The sequence below is a fragment of the Apodemus sylvaticus genome, chromosome X (genome assembly GCF_947179515.1).
Source record: "Apodemus sylvaticus chromosome X, mApoSyl1.1, whole genome shotgun sequence".
In the NCBI taxonomy this organism is placed as follows: domain Eukaryota; kingdom Metazoa; phylum Chordata; class Mammalia; order Rodentia; family Muridae; genus Apodemus; species Apodemus sylvaticus.
In genome coordinates this window covers 22,864,979-22,890,461 of record NC_067495.1, presented here as the reverse complement: position 1 = coordinate 22,890,461, position 25,483 = coordinate 22,864,979, and the positions used below count along the sequence as shown (strand labels likewise).

General features: G+C 39.6%; 2 protein-coding genes across 8 annotated transcripts in view; one reads left to right on the top strand and one right to left on the bottom strand.

Moving 5' to 3' along the window:
• Window positions 1-9,163, bottom strand: LOC127675100 (holocytochrome c-type synthase). 2 transcript variants are annotated; one of them, XM_052171065.1, is made up of 7 exons: window positions 8,938-9,163; window positions 8,342-8,494; window positions 6,232-6,383; window positions 5,772-5,920; window positions 4,818-4,937; window positions 2,043-2,129; window positions 1-1,483 (listed from the first exon to the last, which is right to left on the bottom strand). In XM_052171065.1, the coding sequence occupies exons 2-7, from the start codon at window positions 8,451-8,453 to the stop codon at window positions 1,285-1,287; spliced, it is 819 nt and encodes a 272-aa protein (XP_052027025.1). In that variant the 5' UTR covers window positions 8,454-8,494; window positions 8,938-9,163; the 3' UTR covers window positions 1-1,284. The 2 variants fall into 2 exon arrangements, with proteins under 2 accessions (XP_052027025.1, XP_052027026.1); XM_052171066.1 differs by lacking the exons at window positions 5,772-5,920; window positions 8,342-8,494; window positions 8,938-9,163 and having other exon boundaries at window positions 6,232-6,302.
• Window positions 9,164-9,180: 17 nt separating this feature from the next.
• Window positions 9,181-25,483, top strand: part of LOC127675099 (periphilin-1-like) — a 35,661-nt gene continuing 19,358 nt past the window's right edge. Inside the window, exons 1-7 of one of the 6 annotated variants that reach the window (XM_052171058.1) lie at window positions 9,181-9,357; window positions 12,238-12,356; window positions 12,461-12,579; window positions 12,684-12,802; window positions 12,907-13,025; window positions 13,130-13,242; window positions 13,720-13,812. The gene's annotated coding sequence lies outside the window, so the exon portion shown is untranslated. Of the gene's footprint in view, window positions 9,398-12,237; window positions 12,357-12,460; window positions 12,580-12,683; window positions 12,803-12,906; window positions 13,026-13,129; window positions 13,243-13,719; window positions 13,813-25,483 lie in introns of all 6 variants that reach the window. The other 5 variants (XM_052171064.1, XM_052171060.1, XM_052171059.1 and 2 more) reach the window with 5 other exon arrangements.

Below are 25,483 nucleotides of genomic sequence, written 5' to 3'. Positions count from 1 at the left end.
AACATTTTAACTGTTAGCTTTATTTAAAAAATACAAATATTTTCACATGTTGGATTTTTCAAGCATCATACAACAAAGAAATCTACTTCAAAGAACTCAAAAACACCAATTCTGTCTACTAACTTAATACTACAGTATTTAGGATGAATTAAAAAATTTTCATATTATCAACATTTAAAGAAAAAAGTTATTTCTAACATGTTGCTAAAATTAAAATAACAATCAGTTTTCTTTTTTTCCTTTTGGTTTTTAGAGAGAGAGGATTTTTCTGGCTGTCGTAGAACTCACTCTGTAGACCAGCCTAGCCTCAAACTCAGAGATCTATGGAGTGCTGGGATTAAAGGCTTGTGCTACTACTGCCCAGCAAAACAACCAGTTTTCAACAGCAAATTTAGCACTTGCTTAAAATAAACATCAAAATGATGGTGAATTGGTGCAAACATTTCACATCTGAGAAAAAATGCACTTCCTATGAATTCTAACACTTAGCCAAATATAATCTTATTTGTCAAAAAATACTGCTGGTACTGTGATTGGAGCCAGGCTCTCAAGGTTGACATTATACTACTGGTGGCAAGCTCCTAGTGGGAAGATGGAATTGGATGAGATAATGTAGGATAATTTGTCAACTTCCAGGTATGTTGTGATCAGCTTTTCATTAATAGTTACACACTGGGACAGAATTTTAAATAAAGTATTTTGAAATTTTTATATATCAAGCTGAAATTTCTCAGGGTCAAATCTGAAATTGTATTTAAACATGTTAGTCTTGCAAATTACATTTGGTATATACTTGCGTATTTTTTCAGGATTGCTACTTAGAACACAGGGATTTTAGAAATAGTAGTTACTTTTAAAACAAGAATAAGTGCTTGCTTATAATGAATATAATTAAATTATTTGGTAGGTAAAAGCATCACACACTTTCAGGTTTTATATCTCAAATACTCCTGAGGAAACAGTAAGGATAAAAACAACTTTTTATGCTTTTTCAGAGGTTGTTAAGATGTCTACAGAAAATAACATAAAATACTGTAGTTAATGGGAAAACTAAGGAACTGCTTTCCACTTATATCAAACAGGGAAAAAAAAACTGACCTATAATCTGCAATAAAAAATGTGACTCAAAATTTAACAGAGCATGGCATCCTTGCTTAAGTCCACGATCAAATATGATCATTTACTTGAAAAGTACCCTCAGTGACATTATGAGTGCATTTAGTTTGGGGGAAATAGTATAACAACTTTCTGGGGGGGGGGGAAGTGTAACAAACAAAACAGTGGTTACGAAGTCCAGCGCCACCAAGCAACCTTCATTCTGTCCCATACTGCTGAGAATGAATCAAAAGCAGGACGCACATCCAGGATAGTGAACTGGTAGTCCTTGTTGACCTCACCTCCGTCATAGTAATCAATCACATACCTAACTTCTGTGCCACAACGATTAATGATCCAGTCATGGCGATCAAAGGGCAATTCATACCTGTAATGAAAAGAGTGTTAAAATGTAAGTCTGTATTTTGTCTGCCTTGGTGTTAACATAGAGTGAAAAACAGCACATACTCATATGCAAATATCTAGCAGAGGAGATGAGACTTAGTCAATCAGTCCATGGTGTTTAGAGAGTATCGTGATTAAGAACTATGATAAGTCCATGTCAGATCATCTATCTATATAGGAATAGGTTCATGGTAAGGAGACCCAGGCCAGGCTAGGTAGGAAGCTGGAAAAAATCAAATGTACTAAACATTCCTATTCTACTATAAAACAAGGAAGGGATAAAGACCACAAGAGGAGTAAAAGGACAGTTCTAAAGACACCAAAAAGAGGACAATTTAATCCTTGGAGAGTGAAGTACGAGGCTAACAACCCAATCCTTATAATTCTGCCTATTTATGAGTAAACACAAGGAGATGAAAAAAAAAACAGTCTGGATAGTGGAGGTATGGAAGATGGAATTGCTTTTCTTACACTGTTTTTGGTGGTAAGAATGCTGACCATGGCTTGAGGAATGTCAACAGCAGTTCTTCACTGACACTTACCCCATCCAGGAACGAATTCTTGCCCTTGGTGAATACTCTCTTGCTTTACCTCCAAATCGGACCAATGATGGGCCACAAGGACACTCACTGAAAATGCCCAAATAAGAATAGTCTATTAAAAACATTTTCTTTCATTTGATAAGATGATGTTTTTGTTTTTCAGTAATGTCTTTCTTTCTATATTTATTTGTTATACTATCACATTTACAGAGAATAACTTCTAACAATGTTCAAATAAACTGTCCTTATTTGATAGAAACCTTTTTCTTTCCTTTGAGATTATGTATGTCTCTCTGTAGGCATCTGCTTGGCTTTCCTGCCAGATTCAGGAAGCAAGACCTGCTCATCTAGGACAAGGGCACAGGCATACTCTCAGAGAAAAAGTGTTATATGCTGTGTATCTTCTTTCTCTTTTGCATAAAGCACTTAGTGTTTCTGCAGAGAAACAACAGAAGCTGTCATATAGACAGCCCTCTTGAGTCTATGAGCTCCATTTACACAGATTCAACCAACTGTACACTGAAAGTCCTTGAACAAACACTGTAGCTGAGAACTGGGGAATATAGCTCAGTTGGTACAGGATTTGCCCACCATGCATAAAGCTCTGGGTTCCATGCTTAGTACCACATAAATCAAGTACCGTGATGTACATATACAGTTTTAGTACGTGGAAGGTAAAGGTAAGCAGGATCACAAGTTCAAGGTTATCTTTAGGTTATACAGAGGTCAGCCTGGGCTACACAACACTGTCTCAAAAACAAAGTGGTAACAACCATAAAACTGTACTTGCACTGAGCATATCTCATTTTTATTCCTTTTCATTGTTCCTTAAATAAAACAGTATATCAATTATTCATAAGACATATTGCTTTTAGTCATTATAAGTGACTGTCCAAAAATATGTAGGAAAATATATACATACTATATGCAAATGCAATGAAATTATAATATAAGGCACTTCAAGTATCCCTGGCTTTTGTTACCCTTGGATGTCCTGGAACAATCCAAGAATACTGTGGGAGGACTTCATTGCTTCATTAGAAACAATAAACAGATTTAACTGGAAAAAAATAATGGGGGCTGACTCCAAGGAACTAACTATAAGTTGTGCTGAATTTGCTGTTTTAAGTAACCTGAATACTGGTAGGATCCTAATTAGAGTCCTTAGCTGAAGTCCCTTAGGGAACTGTCTTCTATTGGCATTGGGGTACAAGGAGGCTACCCCTGAAAGACACAAACCAATTGCCCTTATGGGATTGGAAGACCGGTCCATTAAGACAGGAGTTACTATCTTGCCAGCTGCTTCCATGCATAAGCCAAGCTATATTCCTACCATGTAAGAGAGAAAAGATTCCATATCCAGAGTACAACAGAGTCTGACTATGAACTTTCTAGTATCTCTTCTCAAGAGGGTCACAGACAAAGCAATAAACTCAACCTACGTAACTTTTCTTATGGAGATATTAGTGAAGTCCTTTAGGACCTAGCTAATTTTGCCAGAAATCTGCAAAATGACCAGTGGTGTTGAAACTGCCAAGTTGAAAATGCCTGTTGCTCTTATTACTTTGCTTTTAAAATCACTAGAGTAAAGAGTGGGTGGCCTTAATTAAAGTACATTTTTACCTAGGTTATGATAGATACTTGTAGCTCCAAGTTAGCCAGCCAGGTCTTTCCTCTAGGTCAGGGTTTACAGAAAGGAAAAGGACATCCTACATCTACAATCCAGCTAGTGACACTCAAGTAGTGCTAATATTGAAATGCTCAATGCAAATACCAAAACCAAAATCATCACCTTAAAAATAAATCAGTAAATGGTTTTTCTCCAAGAAACTTATTACTCATGCACTGGAAGGAATTTGAAATGTAAACCAAATTGTGATAGGACCTAGTTCTTTATAAAAAATATTACTCATTCATCCACTTCTGGAAATCTAAAACCAGCAGTATCACATCTTTCCATAAACACCAAACCTGGGACAGATATCCTGTAAGTGAGCCTAGCATGTAGAGTTGCAACAAACCTGCCAGGTGATGTGAAGAAATATTGCTCTTTTAATTGACCTATCTCTTTGAGAAAAGGGACCCATGGAAAGACAAATCTTTAAGGTCAATCCTTCCAGGGATTCCAAATACTGCTAAAGGTACACAAAGTTCTTTCCTACCTCCCATGGATCACAAAATATTTGTTTTACTTCTGCCTTCAGTGATTGACCTACCACACTTCTTCCAATGAGAGATGAGTTCTCCGTGCCCCCTTGAAATCTCACCAGGCTTGGAAAACTTGAGTCACCTAACTAGGTCAGAAAAGGAGATTTAGATTCTGCCTGGTACTTTTGACAACTCAGTTTCTGGAACACACCCACTGTGATAAGACCCCTTGCCATATAGGTATATGACCAAGCCTCCAGAAAACTCTAGCCCATAGCTAGGCAGCAGCCATTTCTGACCATGATCTAACAATCTTTGTTCAATATTTTCTGCAATCTGCATTATGAGCTCAGTAAGAAAGTGTGATCTCTCCTATACAACTACACAAGAGTAACAAAATATTATTTACATGGTAACACTGTAGGAAGGCTAATATGAAGTAAAGATGAGGAATGACAACAAAGCAATGGCATGTATGATTATTCCATAATAAAACTCATGAATGACTATTTCATGGTAAAACTCATATATGACTCTTCCACGATAAAACTCATATATGAATATTCCATAATAAAACTCATTGCTTGACTAATCCAAAAAAAAAAAAAAGAGTTTAAACATACTTACTGAGCGTGAAGGGCTTCCCATTTCAAAATCTCCTTCCAAGCTTGCTCATTATTCTGATTGTGAATTCTAATGATATTGTACATATCTTTCTGACTAATATCATCATCCTTCCACCTCCACCTAAGAACATATAGTAAAATTTGACAAAATATTGACTAAAGTCAAAGTTATTCCATGCATACATAAAATATACATTTTTATAAAAGCTTGCATACACTAAAATTAAAAATTGAAGGTTCATATTAATCTCATTTCATGGAATCCCCAAAAGCCATCCTTATACAGCCATCTATTTTTAAGATGGTAGTATTCATTTAGTAGTACTGATAAATGATTTGCCAATTTTTCCTAGTCCATTTTATGTGTTTCATTTTCCTATTTCTAAAAATACAAATGCTGTGAGATACAGGTAAAACTCATCCAATCAGTTTCAGATTTAAGTATTAACAAAAGGGCTGCTGTCCTTTCCATAAGCAAACAGAATTCCTACATGTTTGCTGAAGGCAAACATTGCTTCCATTAAGCTTCGCCTAATTTTCAACCTGAACTTAAACATCAGGTCATTCTGGAATTCAAGATTTTCAATTTTTAGGCCAGGACTCTACTGAAGTCCCTGGTTCTCAGGGGTCTCAGACTGGCTACTCAAATCACTGGCCACTTGCTGGTTGCAGCTCTTGGGATTTGCTGCTGGCTTAAATGATAATGGGAACCACTTTCTTACAACAAATGTCTTCCTGATCAGCCCTCAACCCCATGCCCTGTTAGTTCTATTTTTCTAGAAAATCCCGCTCTTAAAAACTGATCTTGAACTTATATTCTGATAAATATTCTGTTGTAAACTGTTCAAATCACTAAAAAATACTTTATATTTTGGAAGCTAAGCAAAAGCTCTTTAACATTTAATTCTGAGACAGGTCTGGCAAGCAAATTATCTTCTAAATAATGGTCACTCACCCTTTCCGTAACATGGCATTCCAGAACATCTGTTCAGAAGGATAAACCCACTTTTTCTCAGAGTCGGCTCTTGGAATTGATGACTCCTCTCTTGAGGTAGACAAAGTAAATGGCTGATCTGGAGATGGTGTCTGATTAGGTGGTGGCATCTACAGAACATCAGTAGATTGTGTCTGAATGTTAGCACTATGGTCCAAACTATAAAATAAACAATATACCCTAGAAAGCAATTCTCCATGCAAGAAGCACAAGTTCTCATTAAATCAATGACATCAGAGTTTCACACCTCTGATATTTAGGTCATACTACTTTTTTGTTGTTGTTGTTCCAATAAAATAACAAGCAAGAAGGAATTTAGGGAAGATTTATTCTAGCTTATAGTCTGAGGAGACACAGTTTGCCAGGGTAGAGAATGCATGGGTACATAAAATGCCCTGGGAAGAGATGAGGGTGGATTTACCAGGTTTGAAGGATCGAGGTTCTCCTTATCCTTAGCTGCGGCACCAGTAACAGGGCATTCCACATAATCATAGGCCCGGTCTTGGTGAGCAGGCACAGAGTGTGCTTTGCTCTCACTGGTCGGGTCAGATGTTGCTGCAGTCACTGGACAGCCTAAAATAATCAAGTATTAAAACACTGTTACTGTGAAATACCATATCATACCAGACTAAGATACAGTGGAGGGGAGTCCTCTTAGTTGGGACCTTAAAGAGCTAAAGTTCTGACCAGAACAATTGGAAAATTAAATTTCTTTTACTTAAAAATGGCAGGAACTAAGGTAGTTAACTTCCTAAAATCCTAAAGATAAGATGCTATGAACGTACTTTCCCTTTAAGAGAAAAAGAAAAAAGAGAGAAAGAAAAAAAAAAAAAACCCTGAAGTGAGAGCTGGTCATACCTTACAAGGTCTCTCTGACTTCCAGCCATTAGTTCCATACAAGTCCAGCCCCAAGGAAACAGCAGCCACATTCTACACATCTACTGTTAATATATTCATTCAAATACTGGATACAGAAGCAGAAAAGCAGATTTTATATATACTCAAAGAAAAATATAAATCCTACTCTGCTCATGTTTTTTTCCAAGTCTCAAGTAAGTCACAAAAAATTTACCATTCATCTGAGGTGCTAGTCCTAGTCAGCAGATAAAGTGCACTAAGAAAAGGCAAGTTTTAGAGAAAATGTTCCATGATAGTCTCATCCTTCAGTCAATCCCAAATAATGCCCAAGCTCCTAGGGTACTAATCCAGACAGGTGTGGGGACTGAGAAGCTTGTCTAAGCATCAGGTGAATGGGAAACTACTTAAAGATCTATGTCCCAGAATAAAAAGCCACTTCTGTCATGAAATCCTTCCTTGTTCCAGGAACCAAGAGGAAATAAAGAATATCATGAATACTATTATATAGAAGACAAATTTCTATTTATTTCTTGGCATCTTCCACCAGGCTGTATTTCCCAAAACTGCATGCAGCTGTTCACTTCAGGACTGAGAAGACAGCTGCTTTATCTCCCTCTGTATCATTAAAAACCCCAATCTTCCCAGAGCATTCATCCCAGATGGCTATTTGAGGTAAAGCAATGTTACAGTTTCCACATCATATAACCAGGAAGCCCTTTAGTCTCCTATAAATACTCACATTCTTACTAATGCAAATAAACCAGGGTGACAACTCTCTAAAACAGATAAAATATAAATCATGCAGAAAGTTACTTGAGGACAGAAGCTAAGAGCAAAGACACACATGCTTTGTCTGATTTGTCTCAACTTCTAGGAGAAATACTAGGAGACCATGGGAATCTGTCCTTGTCCAAGGTCAGAGAATTTTCACCATCTTTGCCACTTACTTAGCTACATGACTTGAAGTACATAAATTGCCCTAAGCCTTAGTCTGTTTCCTTGACTATCAAACAGTCAGAAAATCTCCCACACTGGTTTATAGAAGTGATAATGTAAACTCTCCTAGGCAAAAGATTTTTGTCTATTATGTGCACTGCTACTTCTCTTTCAGTGAAGAAACAAAACCCAGCAATGCTTGTCACAAGGTAAGCACTGACTTCTTGGGAGAAAGCTAACTAAAGGAGAGAAAGAGGAATCCTAACACTGGAATCATGAGCATACAGCAAACATGCACATGCAGTAAGCATACAACTCTGCCAGTCTGAACTATCTAAAGCAGACATGCACTAAAGACCTTTTGTTTCCAACCTAGCACTGACATAATGGTCTATAAATTCACTTGGTGAAGGCTTATTTTGACCTAGATGAAGACCATAACAGATATGGGAGTAGTTTATTGAAACAGCTGGACTGAGATTTAGTCTACTCTGGCATTTTTACTATTTATGAACCAAAGACTCCACCTCGGAGGCAGTAAGATGTCTGTTTAGTACTGTCTTTAAATACAACCTCACTACATGTCAGCAGTACTGTTTTCTGTCAGTTGTGAAAACCTAAAATATATTTTGAATGATGGCTCTTCTCATGCATGGCTGAGTGTCGTTAGTGTGGGCACAGGTATATTTTGGAGAGTCGAAGCTGATTCAAGGTAGAACTGCTAAGTTGTAAATTACCTTTCCTTTGCCCTTCATGCATCGGGCATCCTGAAGGTGGTGAAGCTGGCTGATGAACTGAAGCATTTGAGGTGTTTGCTGCAGTCGCAGGAGAAGATGCTGAGGAGCCCATGGCTGGAATCACAGGGTTCACTCCCAATCTAAAATCCCCAACTACCAAAGCAAGGAATCAAATTAAAACACGGAGGCTAAACTTTAAGTTGATATCCCCTTGTTATTCTGAACCTGGCTGGCCCTCGTTCTTCTTTCCCATCCCATGGGAAAGTATGAGGTAGGGCACTTGTTTGGGGGCAGTTTTAAAATAGTGCCTCCCTTGGGAAAATACTGTGAAGCCTATGCCACCACTTGGGGACACGTCTCAGAGAGACTGGAAACATGTAAGATGAAACTACATCGCAAAGCCGGGTGTAGTCTTGATAGTGGGGTGTAAGGGGTGGTGGCACGAGCCCTGAGGGGAAACATGCTGAACTAGCCTCGAAGTCCTTCCCCCTGGGGGACCAGGGCCTCAGGGAAAATAGGAAGACTCCTAAAAAGGGGTGTCCCCAAAATGGGAGGCAAAAAGCGGCGAAGGGCAGAAAGCCACCAGTCTTGCCTACCTGTCTACACGCGCGTCCCGCCTGCACCGGTCCGCGGGCTCCACAGTGCACGGGCTCCAGTCTACCCTGGACGTTCTGTCGCCGAGTCTCCTCTCCGACAGCCCGCGCGGCCGCGACTGCGACTGCGTCGAACCGCCAAGCCGAACGCACTCGGCTGCAGCCGACCGCACCTGCTGTTTTTCCTCACGAGGGGTCACAGCGAACGCCCGGTCACAGCCGGCTTTCTCGTGCTCCGTTACTTCCTCTTCCGGAGGCGGGACTTCCGGTAGCGGCGAGGCAAGCCTCGAGCTGAGGAACGGAACCGTCGTCGGTTAGGGCGGATCGGTCCCACCCCTTCCTCTCCGAGGCTTATAGCCGGTTGGGCCTTCTGTCCGTCTCCGCCCCTACGGGCTGGGCGGTGTTTTTGACTCAGCGGGCTGGGTGAGCTGTTCGGGGTGGGAAATCGTGGTTTGTGCTTGAGGTAACAGAGGGGGATCCCTTTCCCTGTTCGGGGTGAGAAAGCGGGGTGTGCTTGATGTAACAGGGCGTCGCTTTCTCTGTTGGGGGTGAGAAATCGGGGTTTGTGCTTAAGGTAACAGAGGGGGTCTCTTTCCCTGTTCGGGGTGAGAAATCGGGGTACAGAGGGGCGTTGCTGTCCCTGTTCGGGGTGAGAAATCCGGGTTTGTGCTTGAGGTAACAGGGGATCGCTTTCCCTGTTGGGGTTGAGAAATCGGGGTTTGTGCTTGAGGTAACAGAGGGGCTCTTTTTCCCTGTTCGGGGTGAGAAATCGGGGTACAGAGGGGCATCTCTTTCCCTGGTCGGGGTGAGAAATCCGGGTATTTGCTTGACGTAACAGAGGGGGTCGCTTTCCCTGGTCGGGGTGAGAAATCCGGGTATTTGCTTGACGTAACAGAGGGGGTCGCTTTCCCTGGTCGGGGTGAGAAATCCGGGTATTTGCTTGACGTAACAGAGGGGGTCGCTTTCCCTCTTCGGGGTGAGAAACCAGGGTTGGTGCTTGAGGTAACGGGGTCTCTTTCCCTGTTCAGGGTGAGAAATCGGGGTACAGAGGGGAGTCGCTGTCCCTGTTCGGTGTGAGGAATCGGGGTACAGAGGGGGGGTCGCTTTCCCTGGTCGGGGTGAGAAACCAGGGTGGGTGCTTGAGGTAACAGAGGGGGTCGCTTTCCATCTTCGGGGTGAGAAACCTGGGTTTGTGCTTGAGGTAACAGAGGGGCTCTTTTTCCCTGTTCGGGGTGAGAAATCGGGGTACAGAGGGGCATCTCTTTCCCTGTTTAGGGTGAGAAATCCGGGTATGTGCTTGACATAACGGAGGGGGTCGCTTTCCCTGGTCGGGGTGAGAAATCCATCCGGGTATTTGCTTGACGTAACAGAGGGGGTCGCTTTCCCTGGTCAGGGTGAGAAATCCATCCGGGTATTTGCTTGACGTAACAGAGGGGGTCGCTTTCCCTGGTCAGGGTGAGAAATCCATCCGGGTATTTGCTTGACGTAACAGAGGGGGTCGCTTTCCCTCTTGGGGTGAGAAACCAGGGTTGGTGCTTGAGGTAACCGAGGGGGTCTCTTTCCCTGTTCAGGGTGAGAAATCGGGATACAGAGGGGAGTCGCTGTCCCTGTTCGGTGTGAGGAATCGGGGTACAGAGGGGGGGTCGCTTTCCCTGTTCGGGGGTGAGAAACCAGGGTGGGTGCTTGAGGTAACAGAGGGGGTCGCTTTCCATCTTCGGGGTGAGAAACCTGGGTTTGTGCTTGAGGTAACAGAGGGGATCTCTTTCCCTGTTCAGGGTGACAAATCGGGGTACAGAGGGGGCTCTACAGAGGGGGGTCGCTGTCCCTGTTCGGGTGAGAAATCCGGGTTTGGGCTTGAGGTAACAGAAAGGATCACTTTCGAGGAGTTGTTAAGTTGCTGTGGTTTTCACAGCCTTCTCCTTAGGTTCTTGAAAGGTCAATTTGTATTTTTTTTTAATGAAAAGTAATATTTGTGCTTTTTTGTGGACTGAAGTGCCTTATAAATCAATACACACACTTGAACTTCCTGTGCCTAGTCCTTTCAAGGCCACTGGCAACTGTTGTGCATGTACTCCATGTAATCATGGAATTTACAGCTTTCATATAAGTATTATATTTCATATTATATAAAGTAAGTTTTTATGTTACTTGTGTAGTGTAAATCAACAGATAGGAGATGGTTATTGTGCTGGTTAGATCTTTGTTAACTTGACACAAGAGCCATGGCCTTCATCAGACTGGTCTGTGGGGCCAGTGGGGGGCAAGCCTGTGGGGGCATTTTCTTGATTAATGGTTGATGTGGGAGGACCCAGCCCACTGTAGCTGGTACACCCATGGGCACATGAGAGGGGCGAAGGGAATGGAGAGTGGGTGGGGGGAGCAAAAGGGCAAGAGGCAAAAGAGAGAGAAGGGGGCAAGCAGCCATTATTATAGTGGGCCAGGCCTACCTGGCTGTTGCTATGTAACGGTGCAGCGGAACTTAGAATCCTAACAGGCTAAACTCACCATTGTCCTTTGTTCTTTGCATTCTTTCCAGTTGTGGTGTTCTCTGATGGTCTGCAATTGCTGTACAGAGAGGCTTCTTTGATAATCAGTGTTTGCTGCACTCATCTGTGGGTAAAAGAAAGAATTGTAGAACACACAGGAAAAAAATTTAAAAATGTATAACACAAATTTTAAAATGTTATAACACAAATATATAATACATATTATCCAATACTACGCTGTTACCTGTGAAATCACATACACACAAATATCGAAACAGATTTGACAGACTAGATTTATGTTGGGAACTACTGTGCACATATGTATATATGCACAAATACATAAATCTAGATTTATGTTGGGAACTACTGTGCACATATGTATATATGCACAAATACATAAATCTAGATTTATGTTGGGAACCACTGTGCATATATGTATATATGCACAAATACATAAATCTAGTCTGTCAAATCTGTTTCGATGTTTGTGTGCATATGATTTCACAGGTAACAGCGTAGTATTGGATAATATGTATTATATATTTGTGTTATAACATTTTAAAATTTGTGTTATACATTTTTAAATTTTTTCCTGTGTGTTCTACAATTCTTTCTTCTCTCATTCAACACATTGTCCCCATTTTTTAAAATATGTTATTCTTTTCCCTGGCCCCTAGGCTCCTTTTAAATGCTATGTCCCTCCTCAGAATTCTTTGTTGTGTCACAATTATCCATTCTATCTCATAATTATTTCTCCTCTTACATTCTGCTTTCTCTTACACAGCTCCTCATAAACATTTCTGGTTATCTCCCACAGTTCTCACTGGCTGATATAATTGATTAGAAGACGGGCACCATTCTTGGTGCTGAAATTCTAAAGTTTTGGAAGATCAGAGGAGGTCTCTAACGGGATTGCAGCCAGAGAACAAAACATCGGTATGGCTTGTGTCTAAGGGCACTATCACTAGTTCGATAGCATTCTTAACATTCTGCCTTCTCACACACAGCTCCTCATAAACATTTCTGGTTATCTCCCACAGTTCTCACTGGCTGATATAATTGATTAGAAGACTCGCACCATTCTTGGTGTTGAAATTCTAAAGTTTTGGAAGATCAGAAGAGGTCTCTAATGGGATTGCAGCCAGAGAACAAAACATCGGTATGGCTTGTGTCTAAGGGCACTATCACTAGTTCGATAGCATTCTTAACATTCTGCCTTCTCACACACAGCTCCTCATAAACATTTCTGGTTATCTCCCACAGTTCTCACTGGCTGATATAATTGATTAGAAGACTCGCACCATTCTTGGTGTTGAAATTCTAAAGTTTTGGAAGATCAGAGGAGGTCTCTCACTGGATTGGAACCAGAGAACAAAACATCAGTATGGCTTGTGTCTAAGGGCACTATCACTAGTTCGATAGCATTCTTAACATTCTGCTTTCTCTTACACAGCTCCTCATAAACATTTCTGGTTATCTCCCATAGTTCTCACTGGCTGATATAATTGATTAGAAGACGGGCACCATTCTTGGTGCTGAAATTCTAGAGTTTTTGAAGATCAGAGGAGGTCTCTCAGGGGATTGCAGCCAGAGAACAAAACATCGGTATGGCTTGTGTCTAAGGGCACTATCACTAGTTCGATAGCATTCTTAACATTCTGCCTTTTCTCACACAGCTCCTCATAAACATTTCTGGTTATCTCCTGCAGTTCTCACTGGCTAATTGATTAGAAGACTCGCACCTTCTTAGTGCTGAAATTCTAAAGTTTTGGAAGATCAGAGGAGGTCTCTCACTGGATTGCAACTAGAGAACAAAACATTGGTATGGCTTGTAACGCCACTGTCACTAGTTCGATAGCAGTCGTAGAGAACATGTAACATACCAGGAATTGTAGAAACTGCTGAGAATACACAATTGCTGAGCAAAGGCTTTGTTCTTTGGGAATTTATATTCGAATAATTTAAAGATCAACTAACAATACAACTCATCTAAGGAGATATTCTAAAACATCTGTTTGATTTTAAACATTATTTGATAGAGATTGATGGGGAGAGACTGATAGTGAAACTTTGTTTTATGAAGAGATTTCTATCTGTTTGGAGCTATTTCAAACACATTCAGGCTCCACTACAGATTTGTACAGAAAAGGTCTTATAACAAAGTAGTGTCTGGTTTTATGTGTCTGCTAGCCAAAGCCATGGTACTTTGAAAAGTTCCTCCAGCTTTGTTAAATGATGGGCGTTTCCTAAGCAATTATCCTTCCAGAATCTAAATAACTTTCTATAACTATTTTCCTAGATTCCTGACCATTGTGAAAGATCCTTGATAAGAGATATTCAGAGCTCTGTTTGAGGAGAACAACCATTTTATCCCTGCATACAGGAGGCAGAGGTATGTGAATTTCTGTGAGTTCAAGACCAGCCTGGTCTAGTTTATATAGTGAGCACCAAGCAAGCTAGGCTACATAGTGAGAACATCATCTCAGAAAGAAAAAGATGTTTATAAATCATCTAACTTTCTTTAACTGACTAATCACTGCTTATTCATAGCAGCAACAACTCCGGGCCAACAAGAAAACTCAACCTCCACCCTGCCTCTCATTTCTGCCTGAATTACTGCCCCAACTGGTAGGAAGCTTTCTTATAAAGACTTCTCTCTTTAGACCTCACCCCAAAGGCCCACAGCATCTTAAATCACTAGTGCCCTTGTCTGTCATCTAATGTCTACAGTGTCAGAGTGGAGAAACACTATTTTCAAAAATCCATGAGCCAAATCTTGCTCTTACTGATCCTGATAGCTGAAGCATGGACCATCACAGTTTTGTGGGAAGAAGGGACCAGAGAACGAACTAGTTAACTACATTGGGATAATTTAAATTATTTCTATCTGTTACTACTCTAAAGCAAAAGTTATCATGAAATGAGCAACAACCACTATGTAGATTAGTAATAGGATTATTAATACTGATGTTACTATGAGTAAGTTGATGGCTCATTTGTTGCTACATGTGGGCCTTTTAGAGGTGCATGCTATGATAAGCAGAAAAACATGATAGGAGGACTGGTAAAAACAGATGAGTAGGCATTGCTTGGGAGAGAACCCTATAGAGCCACTAAAGCTCCCCTCACGTCTAGTGCAAAATAATAGATGTGTTTTGCCCAGAGGAGTAGAGATTCAGCCTTCTCTGAGGATACAGTTAGTGATGGACCAGGTTTGGTACTACTCAATGATGATAAAGAGGAATGGGACAATGTTGGGGTTGTGAATATCCAGGGGCTCCCTCCCTGTATGCTTAACTTCCTTTGAAGTGAAGAAACATGGTATACTGAAATTATGGTCTTACTGAAAAGATGAGAAAGCTAAGGTGAAAGCAGGTGGAAGGAGCAGAGGAAATGCCAGCTGCCTTTGAGAACAATGTGCTTTCTGTGAAGATGGGTTCAGGTTTGCACAGTGCAGGAAACTTGAAATAGTGGTTGTTGCAAAGAAATATCAAGAGCATTTCAGTATGTCCTTTGGAATTCAAAATAAAAAAAAAAACCCAGTTGTTATCAGGCAAGGAAACATTAATATGCATGAAACACTGTGAATGGTTGGATGCTAAAGCCACAAGAGTGGATGGTACCATCATTCAAGGGTTTTGGTGTTTGCTTTCATTTGATATTACCAAGGAACTTGTGACTTAGTTTCCCTACTAGTAAGAAAATGTATCACCAGCTAACCTAAATATATTCCTTTTCCTCTGGTACTTTTATTTCTTGTGGTAAGTGTTCTGAATTACTAAATTGGAAAAAGATAAGAAAGTGGAAGGAAAATCGAGAAGGTAAGATAAAATCTGCTATAAAGAAAAGAGGATAAGGTGCTCCCAATGGCTTGGCCTCACTTTAAAGTGAGTTCAAAGGATTGAAGCCACAGGAAACAAGATGACAAACTATTTTCTGCCACCACCACATGAAAAATGGTTTCCTGAAAAATGAGCTTTGGGGGATATTAAAATTTATATTTTAAGGCTTGAATCTTAGTAGGTACAGATATTTGTGATATTCTATTGTGCAGTCTCTGTACAGTGAAACACATCAATATACAAAATCTAAGTGAAGAGTTATTGGTAAAAATATTTGGAAAGTATAACAAAAAATATAGTAAATGTCCTCTGTCCTGCTTCCCATCACCTCTCTCAAACACGCATACTATAGTGATAATAATATGACACTTTATACCCAAAATAATATATTACAAATTATAATATATGAGATGACTACAAGAAATGCTAAAACATCTTAGCTTCCCCTCTGTTATGGAAGCTTTCTGCTATTTTGTCAATAGTTCTTGTCTAGGTACTCCTGAAGCTGAGGTAACAATACTATTGGGAAGCATGATCCATTGAGTTATCTTAGGAACATTCTCTTATCAACTGTTTCTGGGTTCTTTGGAACCATTTGTGTGTGATTATGTATGTGTGTATATGCATATGTGCTTGTAAGTATTTTAAAATAATTTTTAGGGAATTGGCCATTATGGGGGCTGGAAAATGTAAATGTATTGGGCAGATTGGGGGATGAACCTCTTCTGTGCTCTTGGCATGTGCTAGATGTAGTTCTAGTCTCTGAAGCCAGGGTATGCCTGGATGATGTTCCCTGCTGCCCATCAATACTCCGGGGAGCAAGACACACTGCATCACATATTTTCATCTATTATAGTTGATTTCTAAAGATATGGTAGTGTATAAATACAATTTCCTTCACTCAACTGGATGAATTTGAAATTGCATTTAAAAACATTTGAAAATGCATTTGAATACATACCTGTCTGTGCACTATGTACAGGTCTTTTGCATTTTTATTTCAGAGTTGTAACCTTAATGAGTGAACAATTTAGTGGCTCTGTTGCAGGACATTTGATCACATTGTGAAACATGATATTGGACTCTAAATATCTGTTTCTAGTTGCTCAGCCTTTGATCCTACAGCTTTTGGTTTACTGTAGACAAGTGTGGTGTGGCTCAGCCCTAGTATATACCTTTAATCCAAGAACTAAAGTCAACCAGAAGTCAAGAGGCTGAGCAAGCAACCAGCTCATAGGGAATGAACATAAGTGAAGAGAAAGGAGGGCCATTTAGTTAAAAGGTATTAAGACAGCATGGAGAAGGAGAAAGTTTTCTTCCAGGTCATCATCAATAGAGTAGGAAGGTCAGGCTGGGTGCTTTTCTGCCTCTCTAAGCTATTGGGCTTTCACCATAGTGTCTGGCTCTTGAATCTTCATTTGGGAACATTGAACAGCTGGATTTTTTTGTTTGTTTTTAAAGCAATATGGCTCTAAGAACATCCACAAAATTATATAACCACCACAATGAATTGAGATCTGCAAGCTAACTCAGGGGTTATCCCTAGATAACTAAACATTTCTAGATGCTATAGAAGAGCTATTGTCTTCTTGGATTAATTTAAAAAACTGCAAATGACAGCATTTTAGCATTGCTTTTCTTCACTTAAAATATTTTATAAATCCTTCATATAATACATGTGCTGTTCCTTTTCATTTGTATTTAGTAAATACATGCTATGCCAGTGTATAATTTAATTATACTTTCATAGCTGGCCTCTTACTAATGAACTTCCAGTACTGTAAAATTATCTTTTATTCACCTGATTTAATTGTCTCCAAGGCTTATTATCTCAATCCACTAACCTAGGCCTTGTCCTGAAAGTTTCTAGCCTCCATACAACCTAACGCAGGCCTAGAGTGTTTTCAGCCTCTGACTTGCTGCTAACCTCACTTTTTCTTGTTCTTTCTGATCTCTGGCTGGTTGGCCAATTCAGCTGTTCTGGCTCAAATTTCTCCCCATGCCATCCTCAGTCTGGCTTCTCTCCACTTCTGAATTGTTCTGCTTGGCCTCATAATCACTTTGACAATGCGATCTAATATTTTGGCTCCTTCTCTGACTTGCTCTGTCTTCACCTCTATAGAGCTTGTTCTGTCTTTAACCTGTCTTTGTAAAACTCTCCTGGTTAAACTGCCTCTTTCAGTTTTCTCTCTGTGGGCACTGCTCTTTTAAGTAACTTCCCTTTCATCTCTTCTCTTGAGAGTTGGGCATATTCTATTCTGTCAAATCTTTCTCTAATTCCTTACTTTGTTTGCCTCTCAATTTAGACTCACTTTCAAACAATGGTGCTTTTGCAAACTAACTTTACCTTCATTGTTTGAGATTAAAAGTGTCTACTAAGGGTGTGTTTATATTCCAGCCACTCGGATTAAAGGTGTGTGATAAGGGCAAACTACAACAAAAACTAGAAGCAGGTCTTTTTTTTTTTCACCGTCAGTAACACAGTCTTGGGTTTCACAGTGTGATTAAATATCCCGCAACAGAGTACTTTTTATGAACAATAGCACAAAGGCCATTGTACTAACAATGATCATACCAAATGAGTGCAATACTTTGAACTGAAATGATTGCTCAAGAGGAACAAAATATTTTTTGTTTGTAGTTTGTTATACATTAAATTTTATCTTTTCTGTTGTAACTAAGGTTTACTGAAGTCTGATTGGCAGACTGAGGAAGTATTTGAGGGTTACAAAAGATAATTGATATGTATATACACTGTGAGAGGTAATGATAATGTAGTTATCATATTGATCGCTTACTTCTTTGCAGTTTAGCATGAGTTCCTTTGTTTCAGACTGAAGGGAACTGAAGGAAATTCTTAAAACACTCAGGTAAAGCAAGGACTGTGTGTGTGTGTGTGTGTGTGTGTGTGAGTGAGTGTGTGTGTGTGTGGTAGGTGGTCTGCCAAGGTGCTAATTCTAGCCCTGGTATATTTCTCCCCCACAACAAGTTTTAATAAAAGCCATCTTCAAATATTGGCATGCCTGTCTATGTCTGGTCCCACCCAATTGTGAGCATAGGATTTTTATACCAGCTGGAAGAACATAGTGAGATTCCATCTTAGCAGCAGTAGTAACAACAACAAAAATGATTTCCAAAGAGGAGAGTAGGTAGCCTCAGAAGCAGAATGTTCTAGCAGGGAAAGTGTCAAAATTGGAATAAAGGAAGACAAAAGACCCACGCTTCCCCTTAGGATTTTGCGTTGGCCAGATTTCTTGGTATGCAGGCAAATGTTTAGAGTTTGGTTAGAACTATTTGAACGACTACAAGTTTGTTATTTAAGCAGGGTATGGGAGTAGAGTAAAGCAGGTGGTGAACCAACGGGATTTGTTATATTGGAAAAATACACTTAAATATCCACCCTGTTGTGGGCTGGATTCTGAAGGCTCCATTTTTGTATCTGATGATAAGTCTTTTATTCTGGAATTGTTTTCAGTGGATTTCTGGAATTCCACCGCTACAAAAACTCATTATTTTATCTAACATGGGTTTGTGAATTCCTTATATCATAAAAGTGTTTTCTCGGTAGATTGCACACAAAACACTCTCTTGCTCAACACATAGTTCATGCTTTATACTTTTGAATTACTACACAATGTGTTTTGTCTTTCAAAGAAGACACTGAATAGTTATGGCAGGTGAACTTTGTGTTTCTGCTCTGTACATTGTGATTTTATAGATTCCCTTCATGCTACTAATGATAGGTTTAAGGACTTAATGATTTGATAATGCTTTTTGACCCTTTACTGAGGCTTGAGTCTTAAAATAGAGTCCAGATTAAAATTCTTTCACATTGCAAACCATGAAAGTAGATACTGCATCTGATCCACTCATTAGTCAACAGATTACTGACACATTACTGACACACCTTCACATAAACAATTATATCCAGTTTGAAAATTAGAAAGAAAAAGAAAGGACAAGTTTAGGGAGATAGAGAGCCATAACCTAAATTTTAGCAGTTAAGAAAATCTCCAACAAAGACATGGGTGAAATTGCCACTGGGGGGCGATGGAAGTTCAGAAACTGCTCTGCTAATCTTCAGGCAAGTAAGCACTTCAGCTTGTTTATTTATTTAGAGTTGTAATTTGGATGTGTGAATCACTAAGCACAGGGAAATTCCTGGATGAGAAGCAGATTCACGGAGGAGAAATGTACCAGGGCTAGAATTAGCACCTTGGCAGACCATCTTCCACACACGCACACGCACATGCGGGCACACGCACAGCCCTTGCTTTACCTGAGTGTTTTAAGAATTTCCTTCAATTCCCTTCAGTCTGAACCCAGGGAACTCATGTTAAACTGCAAAGAAGTAAGCGAATACAGAAGGGTGCTTGAAAACACATGTGAATTCAGTTTAAGTGCCATTAAGAGAGCTCTTAGGCACTTGGATCAGAGTTTTGGTTGCTGTGGGTGGGCCTTTGTTGGTAACTTTCCTGTGGAAGCTAGGGAAGTGGCAGAGTTTATCTCAAGGAAGTCTGAGTGATAGTTAACACTTCAAGGGAGACTTAAAATTTCTAAGAGGGGAATGTAGATAAGTTCAGAAAAGTATCCCAGGGAAAACAAAGAAAAAAATTAGGGAACTGGTGAGGTGGCTACGTGGTTAAAGGCACTCACTGCCAAGCCAGCAACTTGCATTCAATCCCCAAGACCCACAAAATAGGAGCAATTCAACTCTTGGAATTTGTCTTCTGGTCTGCATCTGTATGTCATGAGGAGCAAACACTCAGTATCACACACATGCATAAACAAAATGTTTTAAAATACACATCTTTACTGCAGGAATAATTTTTTCCACCTGACACAATCCTGAGAACTTAATTTCATCTTCCTCATTTACTCAGTGGTTCTGGGAACTGGTATCATAATTGCAGTCTAGCTCTGGCACTCTGTTTTGGCTAGCATACTCAATCAAACATCAGTGTCAGAAGGCCAATTAATAACCATGTTTGGTCTTGTTTTCTTTATGATTTTCATGACAAAAATGTCAGCACAAGGATTTATCCTGATTCTACTCCAAGAAGGGATGAAACACAGATATAGAATGAAGTCCAGAATGTACTGTTATTGTGCATGCATATATTCAAGATATTATGGTGCATCCTGTATATCCCAGGATCTCCATTTCTTAGTGTCCTGACATCGGACGATTTAGGGATTCAAAGATAGCAGCTAAGATGAGGGTCCATGGACCCTGTGCTTAGTATTTTATGTCTTCTAGAATCTACTTTTACATATTGCTAAGGGATACTTAGATAACCTATACTATGTGATACAAGTAAAGACATTTTGGGTTTAATTAAAGAATTCAGCTACAGTACTCTACATGGGGGCCTCTTTCCCAGCATTTTAAGCATTCAGCATGTGTCACTAATCATGCCACATTTTTTTTTCCTGCCAGATCAGTTCCTGCATTTATGGAACATTAAGAGCAATAGAAAATAGTAAAATGTGAGCATTGTGATTGATAATACGTTAAGTGTTAAATGAAATGATAAAAGATGTTCCTCACAGAAACTGATACTGGCTAGACTGGAGCACCTGGATTCCATACGCAAATATTTTGTCTCTGTTACGAATGTTGTAGGTATGATAAAATGACTTAAATGAAAAGTATTTATTTTTTGGCTTATGATTTAGAGGTTTTCATTCAGAGTAATGGGGAAGGCATGACAGAGATCAGGTCACATCATAGCTGCCAGGCAGCAGAAAGAGAATGTTTCTGCTAGCTCTATTTCTCCTTTCTCCCATTATTTCAGTTGGGCCTCAGTCTATGGAATGGTGCTGTCCACAATCAGGACTACTCTTGTCCTACTAGTTAATACTGGGTATGTGAAAACATACACCCAGATATGTACTTTAATAATCTCCTAGGTGCCTCCCAATCTAAACAGGAAGACAATCAAGATTAAACACCTGGGTCTGTATGGTCAGGAAGATAAACTTGCCATCTAACAAGTAATCCTTTAGTTAATAAAATCGCAGTTTTGCTTCCTTGGGCCTAATTGGAAGGTTCTGGGTTTTATGTAAATACTTGAGAAATTCCTCTACTAATCTAAAAAAGGTCTTGGAAAGATTCATTAGTTAGCAATGCTTATAAATAGAAACCTTCATTGCGGCCACATGCCACTTTTATCCCTACACTAAGAAAAGTACTGTGATTTCAGTACTGAGTGCTAAGAGGGGAACATGCTATGCAATAAGGAAAAGGACCAACAGTCATATTTGAGGCTGAGAGTCTCAGGCTGATCCCTGGAAATCCCTTAAGGTCTACATAATTATTTGCAAGGCTCCCTTAATGTAAGTGCTCTGATTTCTGTGTAAATCCTAGTCATGTAAAACACATGCCCTGGCATAAAACACAAAAGGAAATGAAACAAATTTTCAAGAAATTTAGGACCTATAGTAATTTAGTTCCTGCTGATAAAGGTGTGAATGTGATAATGTGTGAAGGTGACAGTGGAATGTGCTGGCTTGAGTGACAGTAGTTGACCTTCAAGGCTAGGCTAACTGTCAGAAGCTATGGTGTAGAGCACATGCCTTCCTCAGGCCTCAGGCTTGACAGCAGCAATCATACAATTCAGAGCCCTAGCAGAAAAGCCCTAGGCCTCCTGTGAGGGGCCAGGAGGGGTACCCTTTCAGATCATTACGTTGTTGCTCTGGGTTCTCCTCCTGCCAGCTGTGTGCATATGTCTATTATATTCTTCCATATCAGTGAAGTGACCAGGACACTATCACAGTATCTTGAGGATAAAAGAGACAATCATACATTGATTTACTTCACAAACTTGCCCCCCCCCCATTTCTGTGCAGGGCGATTAAATCTTTTGAGCTTTTGGAGCCATTGTCTCTGAGAAAGCCACCAAATTCTCTCATTGTTGCAGAAGAACAGGAACAGAGAAACATAATAAATCAATATGGTTTTGCTTTGATAGCATATTCACAAAATAGCCCCTACATTTGGCTGGGAGGTTATACCTTTTTTTGGTTTTTTTTTGTAATGGTTAGTGCTTTTCTTCTCAAGTTAACTTTCTTACCCCTTGTCCAAGAACATGCCTAGAAATGACTAGCCTGTGTCCCCATCCCACTTTACATGTCAAAGGAATAATCCTTAAAGGTGACTGGATTTTGATTTGGTCTTTACATTAAATAAGGCCATAGGATTGGTATACTCAGAAGAGGAAGAGACACCAGAGACAGTGCTTATAGACATTCATTGTGTCTGTCAGTCTTATATACACATAGAGGGGAAAAAACACATGTAAGGACATATTGAACTTAAGAGTCAGCATACACCAGAAAGAAACTTTTCTTATGCCTTGTTCTTGGACTTTCAGCTCCTAAAATTCTTGAGATGATGCATTTCTGACTTTAATACCCCTGGGTTTAGCACCTCCTGTAAATTAATGCAATCCTTCAATAGCTGTATGGATTCTGAGGCCACCAAATTTTTTCTCTTTTACGTTTTCTTCTTTAAAAAATATTTGGTTTTGCTAGTCTTAAAGATGCCCCCCCCCCCACAGATTTCCATTGTCACTTACAGCCTTTCCTCACTCCCAACCCACACAGACATCCAAGTTCCCCTCCTCACCCCCTTTCCACCCAATTCCCTCCCTCTGTCCATCTTCAGTGACTATTTTGTTTTCCCTTCTAAGTGAGACTCACACATCCTCCCTTGAACCCTTATTACTTAGTTTCTTTGGGTCTCTGGATTATAGCATGGTTATCCTGTACTTATGGCTGCTATCTACTTAAAAGTAACTGCACATCGTACATGTCTTTCTGGGTCTGGGCTACCTCACTCAAGATGATATTTTCTAGTTCCATCATTTGCCTGCAAATTTCATGATGTCTTTATTTTTAATAGCTGAATAGTATTCCATTGTGTAAATGTACTACATTTTCTTTATTCTTCAGTTGAGGGGCATGTAGGTTATTTCTAGTTTCTGGCTACTACTTGGTCATAGAGTGATATGTCTGCTTATTTGATTACATGCTTTCTTCTATTATTTTGAGAGGCAGGGAAACATGGAGAAGAGCAAGAGAGTAAACATACATTACAGGTGACACTAACAAGAAAACAGTCCAGCTATAGTATAAGTAGAGTGTTTTCTCTCTGCCTTCTGCTGGTCATTTCTGCAGTTCATAAATTCACATGGTTTCTATATGATGCCAGTTCTATGAACAGATAAGGTAAATAAAGAAATGAGAACAGTGGGGCTGGAAAGATGGCTGAGTAGTTAAGAGCACTGGTTGCCCTTCCAGAGGACCTGTGTTCAATTCCCAGCAACCATATGGCAGCTCACAGCAGTCTGTAACTCCAGTTCCAGGGGACTGGACACCCTTACACAGATATACATTTAAGCAAAACACCAATGCATATAAAAATAGCCATTAAAAAAAACAATGTAATGTGAAAAAAAGGACAACAGATGTAGTCTCTACTGCCATGGAGCTGATGTTTAACAGCAATGGCAGGAAAAGTTGGGCTTTAAACAACGAATTCAAAAATAAGATTCTTACAGAACATGAACAATGCTAGAAAGAGAACGGAGAGGGTCACATCACAGAAGTAAAAGGCTTGCAGGCTGAAGACAGAGACAGCCAGCATACCTCCTACAACTTCCCTTCCAGACTCTTTACTCTACGCTATGGCTTTCAAGCTCCCAGCATCTCCTGAACATCTTGAAATAATAAATGAATATGATGTCTGTGTCATCTCTAATGTACAGTTTACAACAATCCTAACACTTGTCATTGACTTTGTAGTTCTGGACTGGGCATTACTAATCAGAGCATAATATTTTTTTGCAAAAGCTTTTGGTTGGAGAATAGTTTACAAGAAAGATGCAGATACACAGAAAGTTCCCTTATATTTACACATTTTTCTTCATTTTTAATTACTTATATTACTGTAGTGCATGTGTTTCAAGAAATAACTAAATATGTTATTTTTTTAGTTGTTACTCTGTTATTTTGCAACACTGGGGATATAACTTGGGCTTTCATATGTGCAAATCAAATGCACTCCATGTTTCCCAGCCTGCACTAAAGTTTTTGATATACTATTCATACTACACATGGGTTTCTATATTTTTTTCCTAATAGTCTCTTTCTGTTACAGGACTCTCATTATGGTTTGAACATGCAATGTTCCCCAGAGACTAATCTGAGAATGCTTGGTCTCTAGGTGATGGTGCAACTTGGGGGGAAATTTTAGAAAGTGGAGCCCAGGGGATGAAGGACATCGCTGGAACTTTCTTTCAGAGGTTGTGCCTTGTCCACAGTTGTGCTTGCTTTCTCTGCTTCCTGGTCACTGGGAGATAACTAGAATTTTACCCCTGCCTACTATTACAGTATTTTGTTTTACCATAAGACCAGATGCAATGGAGATAAGACTATGAGCTGACAGTTATAAAGATGTAAGCCAAAGTAAACTTTTCCTAACCCTTTGTTGTTCTTCTGAATATTTTGCTCATAACTAACAGAAATTCTGTCTAATATGCCACATGTCTCTTTAGGCTTTTCTCAGAGTTGACAGTGTTTTTTCTTTTTCTCTTGTTTAGATATTCTTTGTTTCTAATGACAGTGGCAGTTTGGTCAGGTCCATTGCAGACTATCCCTCAGTAAGATTTGTCAGATGGAATGCATTATTATTCATCCTCATTGCTACCTTTGATTGTAAATATATGAAAACATTGAGGCACAGAGAGATTAAGGAACTCTCCCAAAGTCAAGACAGCAAACAGCAGATTCAAGCCCTGAATTAAACCCAAGACTAGTATAATGTGCCACATACTAATTGTCTCCCTAGTATCTGTTAAATTTCAGACACTGTAAACATTTCCTCAAGGATTACCGAAACAGTCTCTTTGTTTTATGTATGTAAGTAGATTGAAACAATTTGATGATATATTTAATTAAATTAATGAGCCTAGTCAGGTGCTGAACTGGTTAACCCCGTAACTTTATTGGCTATTTGTGGGAAGGACAGTTCATTAATGTAGAAAGAACATCACTAAAAAGTATTTAGTGAACATTATAGGGAGTGTTCCTCTGACTACTTTCAAGTGCCACTTGGACTACTTGTTGGAAATGCACTTCCCTTAAATTGGATGGTACCTCTCCAATTTACAAGATTATTTTGTGCTAAAACCCAAACTGTGAGCATGTTGAGCAAAC

Bases quoted from the DNA above. Each gene is read 5' to 3' on its own strand.
- LOC127675100 (XM_052171065.1), bottom strand. From the start codon at position 8,453: ATGGGCTCCTCAGCATCTTCTCCTGCGACTGCAGCAAACACCTCAAAT. The intron at 6,384-8,341 runs GTAATTTACAAC...TGATTATTTTAG, and splicing joins GCATGAAGGGCAAAGGAAAG to GCTGTCCAGTGACTGCAGCA. The intron at 2,130-4,817 runs GTAAGTATGTTT...GGGCATTTTCAG, and splicing joins TGGGAAGCCCTTCACGCTCA to TGAGTGTCCTTGTGGCCCAT.